A 21,073-nucleotide genomic window follows, 5' to 3' on the forward strand; every position below is an offset into this window, starting at 1 on the left:
CCCGCCTCCCCGCAAGCGACAGAGAGGAGGAGACAGCACGACTTTATTAGGCAGTGGGCAGAGCTTGAGGGGAAGGGCCGCCGGGGCAGGAGACCAGGGGATGGGCGGATTGGGGCGACTGGGCAAGCCCGTGAATGGCCGTGCCGGAGTCTAGCCGCGCTCACAGATGACCTCAACGACACTGGGTTCCATGGGCACTGGGTCCGGGCAGCGCAGGGCAGCTGAAGCCACCACTTCGTCCAGCAGCAGGTGCACAAGCTCCTCATCAGCCACGAAGCGCCACAGGTAGAGCTGCAGGAAGTGGCAGTCCACCTGCACCTGCTGCAGCCCGAAGCGCCCAAAGGTGCGCAGCCGCACGCACTCCAGCAGTGTCTTCAGGCTGATCTTGATGATGCCGGTCAGCACCGACACCTGTGGACAGGGACACAGAGATGCAGAGCCACTAGAGGTGGGGCGTGGGTACTGGATCCCTGAAGGCACCCCGCGTTCCGTGCAGGGGCCAGGGAGCCAGTAAAATGCCAGTAGCTGTGATGGGGTAGAAAGTCCCAAAACCCAGGTAAGAGGGAAATAGGATGTCGGCCTCATCACCTGGAGGGGAGCAGACAAGGAGGGCCCAGCGATCTGAGGCAGAGACAGGGTCAGCATGGACTTAGGGAGGAGAAAGGCTTACTACCTTGGAGGGAGAGCATGAGGTCCCTGAGCGCGGGCTGGGTGGGGGCAGAGATCATGGGGTGAACAGCAGTCCCTGGGGAGGACTACGAGTATGGAGGGCGTAAGAACAAAGGCCAAAGAGGCAGACTAGGTGACCCCTCAGATGCAGGCTTAGAGCATACCCAGGGCAAGGCCGAGAGCGATGAGATGGTCATGCTGGGGCACTGGGTGAGCACTTGCTCCTAGACACATTTCCCAGAAACAGAGACGAGGGGACTGAGTCCCAGGGCTTCCTGGGGCCAGTGTGGGGCTGCTTCAGCTGACCTTCCCAAGGGGCCCAGGGAAGGCAGGGTCCCTGGGGAATTCGAACCTTATTGAACTCCACAGGGCTGAATACATCAATACGCTCAGAGAACAATTTCTGAATGTTGCTCAAGAGGTTGGTGTCCATTGGGGCGCTGGATGGGGCAAGACAAGAAATCAGAGCCCACCCCTGCACCCCAGTCTTCCTTCTTCCACCCCCACCGCCCCCGGGGCTACCCTGACCAGTCAGACCTGGGTGTATAGCTGGGTGCGTAGCGGCCCTGCTGCCGGGAGCTGCTGTAAACCGAGAAGGTCCTCTTGCTGGAGTCGCTGCTCTGGGCCTTCCGAACACCCTCCTCATACAGGAGCCCCACCTGGTGGCAGAAGGAGGAACTGCAAGGAGGCCAGAGCATGGGGAACTTCCAGCCCGCCAAGGACGCCCTAAGTTACGCTCACATGTTACAAGAATCACGTTATAAAAAGAAAACAACACGGGGTAGTTGGGGGGTGGGGTAGTTGGGGGCGGGCAGGGGCTGTACCTCCCTGGTACCCGGTCATTATTTATAGAACCAGCGGAGTGCAGCAAAGGTGGAACATGAGTTGGTACTGAGGCCGTCTTCAGTGTCAACCCTGCCCTGATTTCCCGGGTGACTCTGGGCCTCAGCTTCCTCCTCTGAGGTGAAATGGGGGTGATGGTGCCACCATGGCTGAGGCGGAAGGAGGCCAGAGATGCAGGCACTGCCTGACCCCAGCTGCCTTGATCCTTAGAGGGCTGTTCCCCCAGCGCCGCCGGCCAGCCCGGGGCAGCACCTGCACATCGATGGCTGTCGTGTCCTCCACCACTCGCTTCATGACGGCACGCACGTTCCGAGGCTCCAGCGTGCTGAGCCAGTCCCGTGTCTCCACACTCTTGCGCAGCATCTGTGATATGACCAGGCCCTGCACCTTCACGTAGTGGGTCAGCAGTCGTCGTGCCGTCTCCCTGGCCTCTGCACACAGTGTGCTCACGGGCGTCACTGGAGACTGGTCCTGAGCCACGGATGCAGAGGACAGGCAGTCAGTGGGTACTGGGGGCAGGCTCTGCAGCCAGTGCCCACCAGGAGCTGGGCACAGGCTGGGCAAGGGGGAGGCTGAGTTGGGCACAGGCAGCCCTATCTATGAGGGCACTGGCCAGTCTCCTGTGTTCCCAGCTTCACCACCCCGTACTCTGCTATGAGCTAGCAGTTCACCTGCACCAGAAACTGCTCATCGGTGAGGGTGAGGATGTAGGAGACAGTGGCCGTCTCGTAGTCCAGGCAGAGGCGGGAGAGCAGCAGGAGCAGGGCAGGGGGCGTGGCACCCCCCTTCTCCCCGGCGCTGTCGCAGAAGCTCTGAGCCGTCTGGCACATGGAGCGGATGAAGCCCACGATGAGGCTCTCACGGACACCCTGGCTGCAGAACTCGCCCTGTGAGGAGGAGGGGCCTAGATACACAGCAGGTCCCCTCTTCCAGCAGAGGCTGCCAGTGATGTTCTATTGGGACCCCAAGTGCCCTGGCCTCTCTCATCGTGTTTCCAGTACCCAAGAGCAGCTCCTCTGCTTGGATAAGGGACTGCAAGGGGGCAAAGTCTGCACTGGGGACCGAGATTGCCAATGCCCTCAAAGCCTGCCCCACCCCTCCAGGCTGTGGCAGTCTTCAAGACAGCCTGAAACCACATCCGGTCGGCGTGGGGCAAAGACTGAGGGCCCTGGAGCTGTCAAGCCACATGCAGGATGAACAAAAGAATGCCCCAAAAAGGAAAACAAAAAAAAGGATGCCCAGGGACAGGCCGTACCCGGAAGTAGGGCTTGTTGGAGAAAGACACCTCCTTGGCGGTGAAGAGGTGCACAGAAGCCAGTGAGGCCTTAATGTGGCTCAGGATGGAACTGGCCACATTGGCCAGCAGCTCTGCCAGGCTGGGGCCTTCCTTCCCAGCAATTCGAGGGGCGGCCAGCGCCTGCCGCACATCCGTCAGGCTGCCCAGGAAGGCCGCCTGCAGGCCCTGCAGATGGTGGCCCAGACGCTCGCGGGCCACGCGCTCCACGATCTCGGTGGCGGCCTCCGCCAGCCCAGCAGCGGTCAGCAGGGCCCCGGGTGCGCGCAGGCGCCGGTGGAAGCGGTCCAGCGCCCGCACCAGCAAGGAGTTGTCTCCGCCCCCCTGCTCCTGCGCCAGCCGCCGCTCCACCAGCGCGAAGTAGCGGCTGCCCAGCTCCCGGGCAAAGGCTGCTAGCTTCTCGGCGCCCGCCGGGCCCTGGGCGGCAAACAGCTCCTGGTAGGCCGCCGCCACCTGGCAGAGGCCACCGACGAAGCCGCTGCCGCCGTGGTCAGTGAACTCTAACACGTCGGGAGCTGGAGGAGAGGGCCCCAGCTCAGCCTCCAGGCTTCTCAGCTCCTCTTCCAACCGCCCTCGGGCGTGCGCCAGGAACTCCTCGCACAGCTCCTCTGCAGGCTCGCCCAGGGCCAGCAGCAGCTCCACGCACTCGGCTTGCTCAGGGGCGCCAGAGCCACCCTCCCTGCAGGAAGGGAGACGGAGGTGAAGGGCAGGAAGACAGAATTCGGGGGGCAGGGGAGGAGCAGACCTGGGAGCCCAGCAGCAGTGGCATGGTGGCCCAGGACCCACACCTGAAGCGCTGCCGTAGCTGCTGGGCCAGGCGAGCCGTAATGACCTGGCAGTCGTCCTGGATGGCGCGGAAGGAGGGCAGGTGCTGGTACTGCTGCAGCACGGCCCGCGCGCGGCCCTGGTAGCGCACAGCCTGCCCGTAGGCGCCCAGCTCCACGCACTTAGTGAGGCGTGAGGGCAGCTCGAAGAGGAACTGCAGCTTCCGCAGCAGCGCGTGGACCCCTGGGGGACAGGCGGAGGTGGTGTCAGCCTCAAGGGAGGCCCACTTTAACACCGGCTCTGGGGCGCGGCCCACCTGCCAGCTTGGTGATGCGCTCGTGGCGGTCCTGTAGCGTGGCGCTGATGCGCGCGCTGAAGTCCGTGATCACCGCCATGTTGGTAGCCAACCGGTCCATCTCGTCCTCCATCTTCCGGAAGTCGTTCTTCATCTTCCGGATGGTGTCTGGGAGGACAGGAGCGCAAGAGAGAGAAACGCGGATGACTAGGGGTGCCGGCGGGCCTCTCAGCTTGACACGCGGTCCGGGTGCCCTCACACACTCGCCCCCTCCCCAGACGCGCCTAAGCTCACTCCTGGAGGGTCACATGGATGACTTGGTGCTTGAAATGGGCGCCAGTGGTGCTTGGTCGCTAGGAGCCAGGGTGAGGTGTCATGTCAGTGCCCCAAAGATTTTTCTGGGCAGCCCCTATGTGCCTCAAGCTTGGATGCAGAGAGAAGATGGCCCTGGAGCCGCAGTCTTTGCTCTCAGAAGATGCCCAGATTCAAAGGAGGGTACAGGGACCTGTCAGCTGGGTCCCAGGGGCATCCTCTATGCCCAGCACCCTGCCTGGCACAGGGCAGAGAGTAAATACTTGTGCACCTTTATCTTTTTCCTGGACTTCCAAGCCGTTGGCCTTCTGGAACATGGCTGACTGTCTGTGAAGGGCCCTTCCTCTTCAGTCCTGACAGAAACCTAGCTAAAGAGGCTGTTCTTCCTTTCCACCAGGTGCCTCAGGGCTTGGCCCCTTAAAGCTCCTACACAGCTTCTTCTTCTCCTGCCTTTGAAGACCATGGCATCAAACCACACCCCTTCTTGTTGCCATCCCACTACCTCTTTGCCATGCCTCTCAGTTCGGGATCACTTTCACCTTCTTGAGCATCCACAAGGATGACGCTTAGGACAGTCCTGATTCTGTTTGCTGACCGCCTTAACTCCATCAGTTCCTGCCTCTGCCTCATCCATGCCACCCTCTCCGTGCCCTCACTAAGAACTGCCTCCTCTAAAACCTCAAAGCTTCCCTGGTGGTCCAGTGGTTAAGAATATGCCTGCCAATGCAGGGGACACAGGTTCGATCCCTGGTCTGGGAAGATCTCACATCCTGAGGAGCAACTAAGCTGGAGTGCCACAACTACGGAGCGCATGAGCCGCCAGTGCGGCCGCCTGTGTGCCCCAGAGCTGGCGCTCCCCAACAAGGGAGACCACCTCCGCCAGAAGTCTGTGCCCTGAAATGGAGAGCAGGCCCTGCTGGCCAAACTCGACGAAGCGCAACTTGCATGGCAACAAAGACCCAGCGCAGCCAAAAATAAATATATATTTTTTTAATTTAAAAACATTAAAAAAACAAAACCTCAGCTTCAAGTCTCACTGCCTTCTGTAATTCCAACCACTCATCCTGTGGACCACACTCTAAAATTCCTCTGGCTCTTACAGGAACTCCAGACCCATTGGGCCCAACCTCTGGTCACTACTTGCAATACCTCGCATGGCTGCACTTCCCTGCTCACTCCTCTTAGAATCAGTGGGCCCCCACCAGCATTGTCACCCATTTGCAAGCCCCCATGCCTCTCTTGACCCTGACTCCCATTATTTATCAGCAAGACCCTACCACAGGTTAAGCCCAATTAGCAACCCACCGCCTAAGAAGGAACAGTTGAAAATGGGCCACAAAATCACACCAACTGGCCTCCCCTTAATGTTACTGAATAGGACTTAGGTCCCAAAGCAGCACTGCATATTGGTCAGCCATCCTTCAGATGAGTCTGTGTTCCCATTGTCCAAACTAACATTTTCTCCTCAGTCCTCAAAACTCCAATACATGCCCCCAGCTCTCAAATGGTGACCCTGATTCACACATCACAGACAGAATGCAAGTAAACATCAACTCCTTCCAAATCTGCAGAGTGAATGGACCCCTGCGGGGTCTCCTCCAGTCCCATGGCTGTGATGACTCAGACATTTCTGCCTCCGGGCCTGACCAGAGCCCTGCTAACAACTTACTGAACACCTTGATGCAGATGGCAAATGGGCACCTCAAACATGACAGGTCCAAAACAGAATTCTTGACTCTCCCCAAACCTGTTCCTCCACTAATCTTTTCCATTCTGGCTCCTCGCCATTTCTTAAGAGTCATCTTTGATTTTTATCTCTCCTTTACCCTACATTCAGTCCATCAGCAAGCTGTGTAAAGTTTACCTCCAACATTTTCTTTCCAAGCCCCTATCATTTCTTGTCTAAATACTTCGAGCATTTCCCAACTGACTTTCCTAACTCCACTCTGGAACTCATCATCAATATGCGTAACAGACAGCAATGAGGATGAAACTGAAACATATCTGTTATAGGAGATTTTAATCCACTTCCGTCAATCCATGACAGATCAAAAAGGCAAAAGCCAAATGAAGCTACAGAAGACCTAAGTAACACAATATGGAAGACCTACTTGATTTATATTCAAGATTCCATAATACACCAAAACCTTACCATGTATTGGGTCATAAAGGAAATCTCAATACATTTACAGAAGAAACTGAAATGGTACAAACAGCATTCTCTGATCACAATGCAATGAAATTGGAGATTAATAACAAAACTAAAAAATAAAAAGATCCCGTTATTTAGAGAAAATCCTCATTCTTGTCAACTGTTGGATCGAAAAAGGAAATCAAAACAAAGGAAGATGGGTCTTCGTTGCTGTGCTCGGGCTTTTCTCTAGTTGCAGAAAGTGGGGGCTACTCTTTCTTGCGGTGCTTGGGCTTCTCGTTGCAGTGGCTTCTCTTGTTGCAGAGCACGGGCTCGAGGGTGTGCAGGCTTGCAGTAGTTGTGGCATGAGGGCTCAGTAGTTGCGGTTCCCAAGCTCTGGAGCTGTGGCACATGGTCTTAGTGGCATGTAGGATCCTCCTGGACCAGGGACAGAACCCATGTTTCCTGCACTGGGATGGATTCTTTACCACGAGCCACCAGGAAAGGCGTGCTACACGTTCTTGAATTTGTCTACTTTCTAATGGTTATGGTTTTATTTTTCACTTGTTAAATAATATTCAAACATAAAAGTGATCTATTTAGGAACTTATTTGTTATGCATAATAATGTTTATCTTTTATAGACATGTAGCTCTTTCAACGGAGAAGACAATGGCAAGCCACTCCAGTACTCTTGCCTGGAAAATCCCAGGGACGGGAGAGCCTGGTGGGCTGCAGTCTATGGGGTCGCACAGAGTCAGATAGGACTGAAGTGACGCAGCAGCAGCAGCAGCTCTATCAAAGGAGAAGGAAATGGCAACCCACTCCAGTGTTCTTGTCTGGAGAATCCCAGGGACGGGGGAGCCTGGTGGGCTGCCGTCTATGGGGTTGCACAGAGTCGGACATGACTAAAGTGACTTAGCAGCAGCAGCAGCTCTTTCAAAAGCTACTACAGGTACTAGGACAAAATCCCTGATTTTTTAAAGTTACTTTTAGATTTGCTTTGTGCTTGAAACAAGGCATTAAACATTGTGTTTTACCTATAAAATTTTGATTGAGTTATTTAGCATCTCACTACCTGTTTCCCCATTTGTAAAATGGATATATAGTTAACTACTTCATAGATGTGTAAGAATTTAATTAATATATGTTAAGCACCTCAGTCTGTGGTTTTATATTAAACACTCAATTAATATTGTCTAGTATTAGCCAAAGTTGCTATTATTTATAATGACTAATAAACTAGTTATTACCAAAAAAATTCTATTCAGTTAATCTGAAACCTTACCCTATACCAGTATTATACTGTCTTGATTTTGTAGATTTGTAGTAAATTCTGAAACCAAGAAATGTGAGTCTTCCAACTTTGTTCTTTTTCAAGATTTCTTGGCTATTCTGGATCTCCTGCATTTCCTTACAAATTTTAGGATCAGCTTGTCAATTTACCCAAAAAAAGGCATTTGGAATTTTGATAGGAACTGCCCTGAATCTGTAGATCAGTTTGGAAGTGTTGCCACCTTAAATATTAAATAAGTTTTCCAGTCTATGAATATAGGACATCTTTTTATTTATGTAGGTATCCTTTAATTTCTTTCAACACTGTTTCAGTTTTCAATGTACAAGTCTTATACTTGCACAGGTGGGGGTCACATCCCCTTTCTCATTCCTGGTTGCAGTAATTTGAATATTCTCTCATTTTTTCTTGGTCTAGCTAGGTTTGTCAATTTTGTTGAGCTTTTCAAAGAACCAACTTTTGGTTTCATTGATTTTCTCTATTGTTTTTCTATGCTCTTAATTCTAATCTTTATTATTTCCTGACTTTTACTTGCTTTGGGTTTAGTTTGCACATTTTTCCTCTTAACTTTCTTAGGTAGTAGGTTATTGATTTAAGATCTCTCTTACTTTTAAAACTTTATTTTTGGCTGCGTTGGGTCTTCATTGCTGTGTACAGGCTTTCTTTAATTGCGGTGCGCAGGGACTACTCTCTAGTTGCAGTGCGTGGGTTTCTCATTGAGGCTTCTCTTGTTGCAGAGCATGGGCTCTAGAGCTCACAGGCTTCGGGAGTTGTGGCGCACAGGCTTAGTTGCCCCAAGGCATGTGGAAACTTGCTGGACCAGGGGTCGAACCCATGTCCCCTGCATGGGCAGGCAAACTCTTAACCTCTGGACCACCAGGGAAGTCCTCTCTTTTTTAATGTAAGCATTTCCAGCTATAAATTTCCCTCTGAGCACTGCTTTTGCTTCATCTCATAGGGTTTGGAATGTTGTTTTCATGTTCATTCATCTCACTTTCCAATTTCTTTGTGATTTTTCCTTGATGCATTGGTTACTTAGGAGCATACTGTTTAATTTTGACAAATTTGCAAATTTCTCAAATTCCTGTTACTGATTTATAATTGAATTCCACTATGTTCAGAGAACATTAATCACTTGATTTCAATCCTCTTAAATTTATTGAGACTTCCATGGCCTACGATATGGTCTATCCTGGAGAATGTTCCGTGGACACTTAAGAACGTGTATTCTGCTGTTGTTGCAGGAGAGGGTTTTGTATGTGCCTGTTAGGTCTATTTGGTTTAAGTATGGTTTTTTGTTTTTTTAAATTTATTTATTTTTAATTGAAAGGTAAATTGCTTTGCAGTATTGTGCTGCTTTCTGCCATACATCAACATGCATCAGCCATAAGTATACATATGTCCCCTCCCTCTTGAACCTCCCTTCCACCTCCCACCCTATCCCACCCCTTTAGGTTGTCACAGAGGCCCAGTTTAAACTCCCTGAGTAAGTGCTGTTTAAGCCTTCTATTTTCTTGCTGTCTTTCTGTCTAACTGTTCGCTTCATTTTTGAAAGTGGGATATGGACATTTCTAACTATTATTGCTGAATTTCTTTTTTTGTCTTTAATTCTGTCCAATTTTGCTTTATGTACTTGGAATTCTGTTTTCAGATCCGTAAGTGTTTAGATTTGTTAATATCTTAATGAGCTGACTGTTATAAAATGTCCTTCTTTCTCTTTAGTAACAATTTTTGTCTTAAATATTATTTTGTCGGAATTGGTACTACTATCCCAACTCTCTTCTGGTTACTGTTTGCATGAAGTATCTCTAGAGTTCTTATGATCAAGACCAAAATCCTTATCTTGTCTACAAAGGGCCCTCCTGATGTGGCCCCATAGGCTCCTTCAGGTTCCTGTCATGCCTTACTCCCCTTAAAAACGAAAACAAGGAAAAACTAGCTCGTTATGTTTCCACTCTTACACCAGATCTTCTTGCAGTTTCTCGGGCCCCACATCCGCCATCCAGTGTTCAAGTTAGAACTAGGGCATTCTATTCATTCAAAGCTCCTCAACACTATGTCCTGTCAACGTTGCCCCAAACACTTCTTAGTTTACTCATCACTGTCCATCTCCACCATTTGCATCCTGGAGTAAGCTCCCAGAATCTCTGGTCTGGACTACTGAAATGGCCCCACTCTAACCACCTCTCTAATCTATTCCTTCCAATGCTAGGAGCTAGAGGGATCTTTTCAAAACAAGAATCATAACAGCTTGCTTAGCTAAGTATGCTTTAGGTAAAGCATGTGCTCTGGAAGGTCTCTAGTTAAACTCTATCACACCTATCCATCTGCCTGGCTCTGGCCACAGTCTGCTTTCCCTCCTGCTACAGTAGATGGGCTCCTGACCTTGTGTTCAGGTGAACCTCTCCAATGTGCACTGCTCAACCCCCTCCTTCTTTCCTGAGGACCTTGCTTCTGTAGTTTCTCCCTCTCTTGCACCACTGATGAGCCCTCCATGAGCTAACATATTGATCAAGCTTATTAATTTCTTAGAATGCTTTTCTTCATTTATCTTCTAAGACACCCAGGGTCCTGGTTGTTCTCAAACTTTCCCAAATGTTTGCTCCTTTGAAAAAGAAGATTTGTGAGATTTTCCTTCTCTTCATGACTTCCAAATATTAAGATGCCCCAAGTTTCAGTCCTCAGACCTCTTCTCTCTGTACACTCCCTCCCTAGATCTCGTCTTATTCCACTTGTGTCTCAAGTTCCAGCCTTCACTGAACTCCAGATCCCTCAACTAACAAACTTTTAAGAATCTTGAGTCATTCTACTTTTCCACTGCACCCACCCTAGTCCATACAACCAGCATCCTGCCTAGACTGTTAAAACAGCCTTCTAAAGGGTGTCTCTACCATCCTTGCCTCCCTAAAGTCCACTTTCAACAGAGGACAGAAGGGTCCTTTTAAAACAAAAGTCAGGTCACCCCATCTTCTGTTCATTTCATCTCACTCAGAGTAAAGATAATATACACTGCAGGTAGACCCATGAGATCTGCCTCTCGGACTAAGTACATGTGGGTTCAAAATTATTACAGAAGTCTGAGCAGTACATTTCCCCAACACAGGACAGAAGCTAGCGTGGATGAAAGCTGAACACTGTCTAGCACTGTCTTGAAAAGAATAAAGGGAACAGAAGGGGGTATGGGGAAGCCTTTACATAATCTTTGTCCCTTAATGACATATATTTTCTGTCTCTTTGCTTCATTTACAAAAAGAGAAAGGAAGAGGACAAGGGGAAAGAGGAAGGAAGAAAGAAAAGAGAGAAAAGAAAAGAAAGAGAAATAAGCCCATTCTTGATTCAGACTTGAAACAGAAGAAAGTTACCACTAATGAAAGAAACTGTTACTGAGGCGTCCTTAGTGTCAGAGATTCTAAGTGCTTCAGATAAATTCGTTTCTTTTTAAAATTTCATTTTGTCCTTTTCTCCCTTTTGGGCCTCAAAACAACCCTCTGAGAACAGTTATTACCTCAATGGTTATCAAACCACAAAAGCTCTAAGAGATAGATGAGACTGGATTCCCGTCAGGACAGGAGCATAATCTGGGTCAGTTCTGTCTAAACCCTCTGCTGGCTTCCCCAATACTGGAGGAACTGGGGGATGTGGGACGTGAGGATTTGTGTCCCAGTAGGAATCACCTGTCGCTGAGATGAACTTGTTGTAGTTCTCATAGACCAGGGTCTGCATGTCGCTGTCTAGAGCCCGGATCTGCCGCACCATGTCTGTCTCACTGTCCATCAGCTGGGCCAGTGGGCACTCTCTACGCAGCTGGAGGAAATTAGGTGGTTAGTGTCCAGGACACGGGGCATTCATGTCCCCACCTCGTAGGCTTTTGATGCAAGAAAATCCTGATCCCACCCCTGTCAAGAATTTCAGACATGGAAATTATAAGTGGCATAGCTCAACAGTTAACAGGTTAGACCCTATTTGAGGTTTGTCAGCATTTCAAATCCTCAGATTTATCAAGTCCTGGTCCTTCCTATGCCAGTCAGCGACAGGGCCACGCCCCCTATTTCGGATCTTATCTGAACATCAGCCCAGGAGACCTCAGACTTCACACCACCTCAGGCCAGTTCCAGTCTGCCCACGCCTCCTTATCCTCCAGCTCTGCCTCTACAGCTCCGCCCAGGGCTGTCCTGCTTTTATGAATCCTTCCTCCCACACCCCCGCAAAAAGTCGGAGGCATGATCTGGGGCGTAATATATCAGGGGCCTGTTCCCCCTCCCCCTATACACACCTTATCCAGGTATACTTCCGGGTCGAAGTGCGCCCCATTGAGATCTGTAGGGTCCAAGGGGTCCGGCCCCGAGGGGCGTCCCGCCGCCTCCCCCTCTGAGAGGCCGTAGTAAAGCTTCAGCATTCCGTGCGCCTTCCGCCGACGCTCTGGAGCCTCCGCCTCGGGTCCTTCCGCGGAGTCCCCAGGTCCAGACCCTGGACCAGGCGCAGCGGCTGCCGCCGCCATGGCTCCAAGTGCAGCCCACAGGCGTGAGGCTGGGCAGCGGACAGGGAGGAGGCACTTCCGGGAGCCATAAAGTTGTTGAAACGAGGCAGTCCTTCAGGTGAAACGTCCCCCTGCAGCCTCGAGTCCTTCGAGACTAGAGTTCCCCCGCATGTTTTGTCCCCGAGCTCAGAGGTTCCGGAAAAGCCCTGGGTTTCCCCCGTAGCTTCTCAGATGGAAGGTTTTTGCGAAACTGGTTGGGTCGCTGTCTTCCCGGAAGGAGGACGAGTCGTGGCTTCCACCCTATGTCCCTAGAGGCAGTCAGTGGAGGGAGCGCGGGCCAGTGGAGCCAGAGAGCGTATGCCTGGCATCCTGCCACTGCCTTGTTAGGGGGAGAGGGGGCGGGCAGCAGCTCATTTTCCTTCATTCCTATTATCGGGGTACACATTTCACAAGGGGACTGTCACGCGAGTGTATGCTCCTCGGTTTTTGTCTCATTACAACAAAGATTTGGAGTGACGGACAGTAAAGCCCCCTCTGTGTGTCACCACTCTTGGGTCTTGGACAGACCGTGTTATAGCTCTCAGGTCTCGAACAGACCGTGTTATAGCTCTTAACCAAATCAGTGTTACCGCTCATTGTTACAGCTCTATTTTATTTAGAAGATAGCAGGAAAATGAATCTCCAAGGCGTGAGGGCACATTGATCCAAAGAGTGGAAGAGAAGAGCGCCAGAGAGAGAGAGAGAGCGCGCGCGCGAGCGAGCTTTGGTTCCTCTTTTTATATGTTTCCCCCCAACCCAGTTGTTTTACCTGAGGTCTTCACTCCGGTCCTCGGACCTTCCTTTGTTCTATTTTCGCGGGCTTTTCCCTTCCTTGTCTTTGGGCCACCTCCATTTTGGACTCCTTTTCCCTATTCTACCTAACATGACTGTGGCTCAGAGGTTAAAGCATCTGCCTCCAATGCGGGAGACCCAGGTTCGATCCCTGGGTTGGGAAAATCCCTGGATGAAGGAAATGGCAATCCACTCCAGTACTCTTGCCTGGAGAATCCCATGGACGAAGGAGCCTGGTAGGCTACAGTCCACGGGGTCGCAAAGAGTCGGACACGACTGAGCGACTTCACTATCTATCTATCTAACATGTGAGGATTAAATGCATATATTCTCGCCTGGAAAATCCCATGGAGCCTGGCGGGCTACAGTCCATGGGGTCTCATAGACACGACTTAGGGACTAAAGGACAACCATAGTGCCTCAAGGGAAGTGTTTCTCATGGCCTGGTCCTCTGACGCGCATCAGAATAGCCTTCAGAATTACCTGTGGTGAGTTGTGAAGACTCTGGGCTCCCTCAAACCTAGCTTCTTTTTTTAAGTCTTTAAGTAATTCTGATGCACTTAAATTTGAGAACTCCTGTTATACCTTGAGAAGACACACTTGGTAGATCTTGAAGTGAAGTCGCTCAGTCATGTCTGACTCTTTGTGACCCCATGGACTGTAGCCCACCAGGCTCCTCAGTCCATGGAATTTTCCAGGCAAGAGTACTGGAGTGGGTTGCCATTGGTAGATCTTAAGTCACTGATAAGTCTTCCCTGGCGGTTCAGTGGTAAAGAATCTGTCTGCAATGCAGGAGACCTAGGTTCCATCCCTGGGTTCGGAAGATCCCCTGGAGAAGGGAATGGCAAATCACTCTTGCCTAGGAAATCCCATGGACAGAGGAATCTGGCCAGGCTACAGTCCATGCACTACTGAAAGACTAACACTTTGTTTCTTCAAGTGACTGTTGAAATGTGCTGCCTTGAGGGGTTAGGTGGAGGTGTTGAAGTTAATTCCCAGGTTTCTGGTTGGGACAAATGTACAGCTGTTCATGGAAGTAAAGAGCTGCAGTTTAGGAAAGTCTTGGGAGTTCAACTGAAACACACTGAGTTTGAATGAAAAAGGAGAAAAAGTCTTTGTCAGTGTGGTCTTTGAAACATGGGTTGGGGGTCCAGGGTGGAATGGAAACCACTTTGTTCTTTGGGGGGCAAAACCTAAACCAACTACTATCTTGCTTTTCACAGAAAGTTTGTTGACTCCTGAATCTATGGGATATTCAGAGACTGTCTAAAAATACATCTATGAAGATTTCAGCTTATGAAGCTATGATCTTAAGAAAAATGAAGACAAGAGTATAAAGATTTAGATCTACTCCAGGAAATCTATAAACTTAAAAAATCACAGAATACTGTTAAGAAAAATTATCCAACAGTTGGAATAAAGACAGTGTAGCATGACCTTCCAATACCACACTGGGACATTGTTTCACCAGCACCCCCAAGGACTATTTAATTACCCACAGGAGTGTACACTTGTTTGATCTTGCTAGTGTTGGAGAGCTGTGAAACATCTCCAGTGGAAAAATAACCTCAAATTTTTGTTTTTATTGCCCTGCAGGAAATCAACCAATCTTGTATCTAGTAATCGTGTCCTAACACTCTTCTTTAAAGGCCTATCAATACCTAGCTCCTCATGATGCATTACACATGAGTGAGGGGGAACCCCTTCACTGAAGAGCCAATGTATCTTAGTTATGTGTTTATTCAAGTATATTTTTAACTTTTAAAATATATTTATTTGGCTGTGCCTGGTATTAGCTGTTGCGTATTAGCTGTGGCATGTAGGATCTAGTTCCCTGACCAGGGACTGAACCCGGGCCACCCGCATTGGGAGTACGGAGTCTTAGCCACTGGACCACCAGGGAAGTCCCATGTTAACTTTTTAAAAATTATATTTTAACAATATTTATGGTGTGATTTTTAAATTATGCATGTAGATACATATATGCAGATGTATGAAGTTACATCAAGAAGGGACTCAAAAGATGCCCACTCACCAAACTGTTGAAGGGGTTACTTCTGTGGGGGGAGGAGTGTGGAGGAAGATTCCTCTGTATGCTTGTGCATCGTGCAAATCTTCCTCAAGAATATACTCTACTTGGATAACTGTTTAAAATGGCATTGAGGTAGGAGACCTAACCAAGAAAAAAAAAAGTTCATCTGTATTCAAATGAAAACTAAAGTGTGACCAAGTATTTCAACAGTATGAATACAGTAGGGATCAGGCATCACTCCTTCAATGTGTTAAGATGAGGTCTGAGGGTTTTGTGATTAATGACACTGGGCAGCAACCATGGTTGATGGGGTCAGGTTCTAACCTTACTCCTTCCAAAGGCAGGAGATTTCAGATCTTGACCAGGCCTGGGACCCGACTTCTGGGGCAGTCAGGCAGGAGGAAATGGGGCTGGCCAAGTTAAAAATCAACTTTTTCTACTTTAGTTCCTGGGAGATTGCACATCCCTCCACACCATCTTGGGCCAGTTTTCGGCCTTATTTTGTTAAGTCCTGGAGTTCTCACCTCTCACATGTACAATTTCCTTTTCTTGGCTTCTGTTCTTGCCCATTCCACAGCCTTGGGCAGAACTGGATCTTAGTCTCAGTACCAAGTCCCTTATTGTCTGTGAAAACTTGAGCAGACAATCCCTCTCTGTGCCCCAGGTCTGTGTGTAAAATAGGCTTTGTGCCACCAATCCCAGCTTTCTCCTGGGACTCCTGGCAGAGTAGAGGCGATGGGTGTGAAGATGCTAAGTGCGGGAAGGTGGCAGGGGGAGAGCTGGTCAGCATCATGTGTTGGAAGAACATCTAGAAGATGGAAAAGCCAGTTGCTCTCCAGGCCATGCCTGGGGAGGGTGTGAGAAGGTTCCGGGACAACTACGGAGGATCCACTGTTCCTTCCCTTCCAACAGGAGTTGGAACAAATACTTGGAGCTTGTGATCCGGCTCAGGCCTGCCCTCACCTGGTTACACCCTCCAGTTACACCGGAAAGACTTGAATAGATGAGATCACACCCGACCTCTCACACACAAAGACCCGCTAAGGATCTACATGCCCCTCCCCTTTCCTGGATCCCAGTTCTTCATCTGTGGAACGTGATCACACTGCATCCTGCATGGACATGTTGCGGACTCAGTGAGAAGACTCACAGCAGAGCCCAACCTGGAATGAGGAGCGCTGTCCCTTCCTCCACACGATAGCATGCCCTGCTCTGTATGTTCAGCCCGGCGCCCTCCACCGATTCAGAGCTGCCCTGGCCACCCATGAAACACCCTGTATTGGCCGGAACCAGCCCATGTTCTAGAATCTTGTTCTCTACAATGTCATTCTTATTCTAGAATCCCACGGCTATTACAGACTGGGTGCTCTAGAACCGGAGGGGTCGGCTGCTCTTCTGGACAGTGTCCGCCTGCTCAACCTCTGCCGCCCGCCTTGAGTCTGTACTCCAGCTACGATGCGGTGGCGGGACCGAGTGGCCGTGCTCTTCTTCCCACAAGGCATGATTCTCACCATGGCCGCGCTGATGCTCTTCTTCATACACCTGGCTGTCTTTGCCAGTGACGTGCACAACTTCTGGGTCACCTACCGCTACGACCGCATGAGCTTCCGCTACACCGTTGTCCTGATGGTAGGCCGGGACGGGGGCTCGAGAGGTGGTCCGGGGAGGCCCAGGGGCTGATGGAAACCCCACTGTTGTGTCAGGGGCCACTCTCCCATGGGATGGGGCCAATAGTTCTCCCAGGTGATCAGCATCTGCTGGGCCGCCATGGGGTCACTCTACGCGGAGATGACGTATGACAAGTTTCTTCGCTGCTTTTCCCTGACCATCCTGAGTGAGTAGGGGAGGGATGTGGGCTCAGGGGGAGGGGGGAGCTTTGGAACGCAGAGACACAGCAAGGAGGGAGCAGGCAAGGCTGACGGGGGCTCTCTCCTCTGCCCAGTGCTCAACGGGGCCATGTTCTTCAACCGCCTGTCCCTTGAGTTTCTCGCCATCCAGTACCGGGAAGAGAGCCACTGAAGCCTGGGACCCGGGCTGAGAAGGGGGAAGGAAAAGGCTGCTTCGGGTGTTTTAATAAAGTCTATCATTTATTTCCACCTGTTGGCTCCTTTTGGTCGGTGGGAAGAATCGGGAGATGGGGGAAGCTGGAGACCCAGGAGGAGCAGGTCAAATGCTTGATCCGCAGAGACCCCAGGCCTAGCCTGCAACCATTCTGGTGGACTTGACTTTGGGTCTGGGATCTTAGTGTCTCAGGCTTGAGAGAGAGGAACAGAGAAGGGCCCCCCAGATGGCCTCCCCTACCCTTCTCCTCAGGCCCCCAGGTTCTAGGCTGGCCCAGCCATAAGCAAGGGTTCAGGAGGGACCCACACGGATGTGAGGGTTCATGAGCGGGTCCAGGTTGGGGTCGCTGTCAGCCGCAGCCCGGCCCAGGCGAGACATGAGGGCCAGCAGGGCCAGGAAGCCCAGCAGCCCCAGCAGCAGCAGCAGCCCTGCCCGCTGCAGCAGGGTCAGTGGCCGCTTACGGGACCCAGCCCGGCTCCTGGGGGGGTGAGGGGAAAGTAAGGTCAGGCCTCCGGTCCCTGGTGGCCCTGCGGCTGGGAAAGGAGTGCCAGCCACAACCCTCATCTTCTGGCCCCAGTGCCACCAGCCCTGAGCCTTGTTTCCTTCAATGTGCCACGGGGGCAGAGGCGGCGGCTCATCTCTGTGCCTGCCCGCTACAAGGATGACAGTGCAGCTCAAAGCAGCTGAGGCAATGGCTGTGTTCTGGAAGCCGGAATGTCAGGCGTAAGAGGAGTCACAAAGACCGGGGAGGTGTCAGAGCAGGAAGGGGCCTCAGGAGCCTGAGTCTGAACCTCATGTGCGGCAGGTAAGAAAAGACCTAGAGAGGGGCAGACCCCAGCCCAGGCCTCCATGCAGGGTCCCAACACCAGGTCCTGGACAGGTCTCCTTTATCATGAAACCATCCCGCCGGGGCCTCTGGCTCTCACCTCCCCCGCTCCCCATTCCTAGCATCCTGCCCCACCTGACACCATGTACCTGAGCAGCTGGGCCAGCCAGCCCAGGGCTGGCCGGCGCCGGTACTTGTCGTCATCGCAATCCCCGTGGAGGCCTGGTGCCCGCTCATCATCCCGCGTGTCATACACCTTCCTCGGGGCTGAGGCTGCAGGGGCAGAGCCACCGGCATCCACAGGCTCAGGAAACTGGCCCAGAGCAGGGTGGGGAGGGGGGAGGGCAGGAGACCCTGGCCCTTCTCAGCCTGACAGAGCATCTTGGGATCGTGGGGAGGTGATGTCTGATGGAACAGGAAGGGTTCTGTGGGTGGGTGGGTGGACTGCCGAGCTCCCTCTGCATACCTGCCCCCATTCTATCCCCCTCTGGCCTGGACAATTCCCCAGCTCACCGTGAGTCAGAGGCTCGGGATTGCTCATGTGGATCACCGTGTGCTGTTCAGGCCGGCTTGGGGAAGCAGGGGGCCGGGGGACTTGGCTGTAGAAGGTTGGGGCAGCAGAAGCGCTGGCTGTCTTCTCCTGTTCGGGGCTACCGCTGGCTATGGGCAGGAAGAGAGCGGTTAGCAGGGTGGGGAGGCAAGGACCCCATCAGCAGTGGAGGCCACCACTTACCATTAAAGCTGGACCAGTCAGAGAACTCGGTAGTGTTGAGGGGTTCAGGCTCTGGGCTCACCAGCTCGTCAATCTGGAGGAAAGAACTGATGTCACCAGTCTGCCCAGTGCTGTCCCCACCCACCCCTCTGGGCCAGGTGGGACCCAGGGCAGAAAGACTCTCACCAGAGGAAGACCCAGTCCTGCCCGGGCCCAGTTGACCGTGGCCAGCTTCTCTCTCAGTGCGGAGGCCACAGGGCCGGCCAGGTTGGTTGGAGGGAAGATGGGGCCACTGCAGCTGGGGCACTGGTAGCCAGCAGGTGCTGTGTTTCGGGGGAGCTGGGCAGCACGCTCATTGAGGCAGGCCCAGTGGAAGAGATCTTAGAGCCCACGAAGTAATGGAGGAGAGACATGAAGAAGACACTTAGGACCCCTAGTCCACGAGCCACTGCAGAGATATCTGCACACGTATGTAAGCGCAGGGCCCCCTCCTTCCCAGGTCGATTATATCAGTGTTCCTTAAGACTTCAGTCTTCCTGGCCACCACTATCTGACCAAGACAAGGCAGATGCTACCAGGCTGCCCAGCCCCATGGGGTTGAGGGGAAGTGGGAAGAATATACCACCTACCCTCTCTGGGAGTGCTCTCTGGACCTGCACTCATCACAAACTCACTGGGCTAAGAGCTCAAAAAGTTACTAGACATATACACAGGCACCCGTATGCATGTACACATCCATCGACACAAATGTATACGTTTATATACACGTAGTCAAACACAAGTGCCATCTCCCCTATATCCACACTTATGGGCATACTAACTCTCACACACGCTCAAGTATGCTAACACCCAACCAGTCACACCCAGGAATTCTGCAACCCCACAACTCTCATATGTTCAAATACAACACTAACCCATTCACTCACCCACAGTTCCAATGAACACACTAACAGGTAAAGACACAACGCACATTTAACTCACGCACATATAAACACACACTCACAGTGAGAAACACATATGTTAAGTTCACGCTTTTACACGACTTCCTTCAAAAAGTGGAGCTAAGGCTCTTACAGCAGAGTCGGGTCACGATCATGACACATTCCTCTGCTGACTTCTTTTAACTGACGTTACTGTGGGAAATTCAGTTCCTCTCTGTGTAATGTTGGAATTAGAAATCAATCCTGAACGTCTAAGAGCCCCATGCTTTCAGCTCACTACAGGTACAGCCAGCTACTGCTCACAGCCACAACCACACCCGAGAGGTCAGCAGGGAGGAAGCTAGGAGCTTAGTTTTTAGGGAAAAACACTAAAGCCTAGAAAGGGGAAATGACTTGCCTGAGCTCACACAGCTCAGTTACCTAGTGGGACCAGAATCTGAGTTCCAGCCTCCCAAGCTTGAAGCTTTCACTGTCCTGCTGCTTGGGGAGCCGCTGGAAACCAGTCACACTGGTCCTGTCCAGATCCCCACCCGCAAGGTGCCCAGGCCTCACCATAACAGATGAGGCGGGTTGTCTCCCGAGCAGCCAGGGGTATGTTACACAGGCGGCAATTGGGGTTGTAATCGCTATCTTGGAGCCACTGCAGGTAGGACTGGACGATGCACTGAAGCGGGAGAAGGAGGTCACAACTGGAGCCAGGGCTCCACAGCCCATCTCCCCGAGGCCCAGGTGCCTCTGTTTCTGTCATCACAGAGGAGATTCACTCTTCTGTTTGACCAATCAATAAACATTCATTGAGCACATATCATGTGCCAGACTCTGTCTTAAGCATTGGGGATACAACAGTGAACAAAATAAACTAGGTCCCTGCCCTTGCGGAGCTTCCATTCTAGGGCCAGACCTTTCATAAATTGGGAGAAAGTCAGTACGACCTGCCCACCTAGTGCCCTGCTCAGTCTCCACCCTGAACACCCACCTTGGCGTGATTGGCTACCAGGCAGTGCTCGCAGACGTTGACCCGGTGTTCGAAGCAGAATAGGTTGGTTACCTTCCTCTTAGGGCACTTGCAAAGCCCCATAGTCGACCCTGAGGAAGGCGTCACAGTTGGCAGGGAGCCAGGTTCTGTGGACCTCCACACATTTACCAGCCCAGTTTGTTTCCACTCTTAACTTCCCTAGACACCGCTCGTATCCGCCCCAACCCCAAACTCCTGCCCACCGTCCCTCTACATTCTGGGCCACGGCCCCTGCATAAATCCCGCCTCCTGAGACCCCCGCATTCGTCCCTCATCCCATCCTTGGGCAGGCCCCTCCATCAGTCTCTCCGATACCACCGGCCCCGCCCCCAGAGGTCCCTCCTGAGCCCCACCCCCTCCATGCCCCGCCCCCACCTTCCCCACAGACCCAACTCTCTGTGTTACTAATCGGCAGCGGCACCGGTCCTCACGGGCGCGAGCGCCAGTCCGAAGAGCGGAAAGTCAGACCGCGTTCAGCCAAGCTCTCGCCCAGCTCTCTCCTGCTCACAACGCTCCGATTATCCCTCGTATGCCACGTCTCTTCCGGGTGCGGCGCGCGCTGATGACGTCAGGGGC

The 21,073-nt window shown here is 51.9% G+C and overlaps 3 protein-coding genes across 5 annotated transcripts; 1 reads left to right on the top strand and 2 right to left on the bottom strand.

Annotated features, from left to right (window-relative positions):
* Positions 1-26: 26 nt before the first annotated feature.
* On the bottom strand, positions 27-12,279 carry VPS51 (VPS51 subunit of GARP complex). 2 transcript variants are annotated; one of them, XM_055415573.2, is made up of 10 exons: positions 11,876-12,279; positions 11,277-11,406; positions 3,888-4,034; positions 3,595-3,814; positions 2,768-3,485; positions 2,184-2,399; positions 1,765-1,983; positions 1,207-1,328; positions 1,022-1,109; positions 27-411 (listed from the first exon to the last, which is right to left on the bottom strand). In XM_055415573.2, the coding sequence occupies exons 1-10, from the start codon at positions 12,098-12,100 to the stop codon at positions 151-153; spliced, it is 2,346 nt and encodes a 781-aa protein (XP_055271548.2). In that variant the 5' UTR covers positions 12,101-12,279; the 3' UTR covers positions 27-150. The 2 variants fall into 2 exon arrangements, with proteins under 2 accessions (XP_055271548.2, XP_055271549.2); XM_055415574.2 differs by lacking the exon at positions 11,277-11,406 and having other exon boundaries at positions 11,876-12,014.
* Positions 12,280-16,251: 3,972 nt separating this feature from the next.
* Positions 16,252-21,051, bottom strand: ZFPL1 (zinc finger protein like 1). Of its 2 annotated transcripts, none has more exons than XM_055415580.2 (8): positions 20,891-21,051; positions 20,459-20,568; positions 20,035-20,146; positions 18,728-18,921; positions 18,563-18,635; positions 18,343-18,489; positions 17,979-18,102; positions 16,252-17,481 (listed from the first exon to the last, which is right to left on the bottom strand). In XM_055415580.2, the coding sequence occupies exons 2-8, from the start codon at positions 20,558-20,560 to the stop codon at positions 17,295-17,297; spliced, it is 939 nt and encodes a 312-aa protein (XP_055271555.2). In that variant the 5' UTR covers positions 20,561-20,568; positions 20,891-21,051; the 3' UTR covers positions 16,252-17,294. The 2 variants fall into 2 exon arrangements, with proteins under 2 accessions (XP_055271555.2, XP_055271554.2); XM_055415579.2 differs by having other exon boundaries at positions 20,886-21,051.
* Positions 16,398-17,008, top strand: CATSPERH (catsper channel auxiliary subunit eta). Its single transcript, XM_055415582.2, has 3 exons — positions 16,398-16,571; positions 16,677-16,776; positions 16,885-17,008. The coding sequence occupies exons 1-3, from the start codon at positions 16,398-16,400 to the stop codon at positions 16,959-16,961; spliced, it is 351 nt and encodes a 116-aa protein (XP_055271557.1). The 3' UTR covers positions 16,962-17,008.
* Positions 21,052-21,073: the final 22 nt, after the last annotated feature.

The sequence above is a fragment of the Moschus berezovskii genome, chromosome 25, assembly GCF_049115385.1.
Source record: "Moschus berezovskii isolate FMDL1 chromosome 25, NW_MosBer_1.0, whole genome shotgun sequence".
In the NCBI taxonomy this organism is placed as follows: Eukaryota; Metazoa; Chordata; class Mammalia; order Artiodactyla; family Moschidae; genus Moschus; species Moschus berezovskii.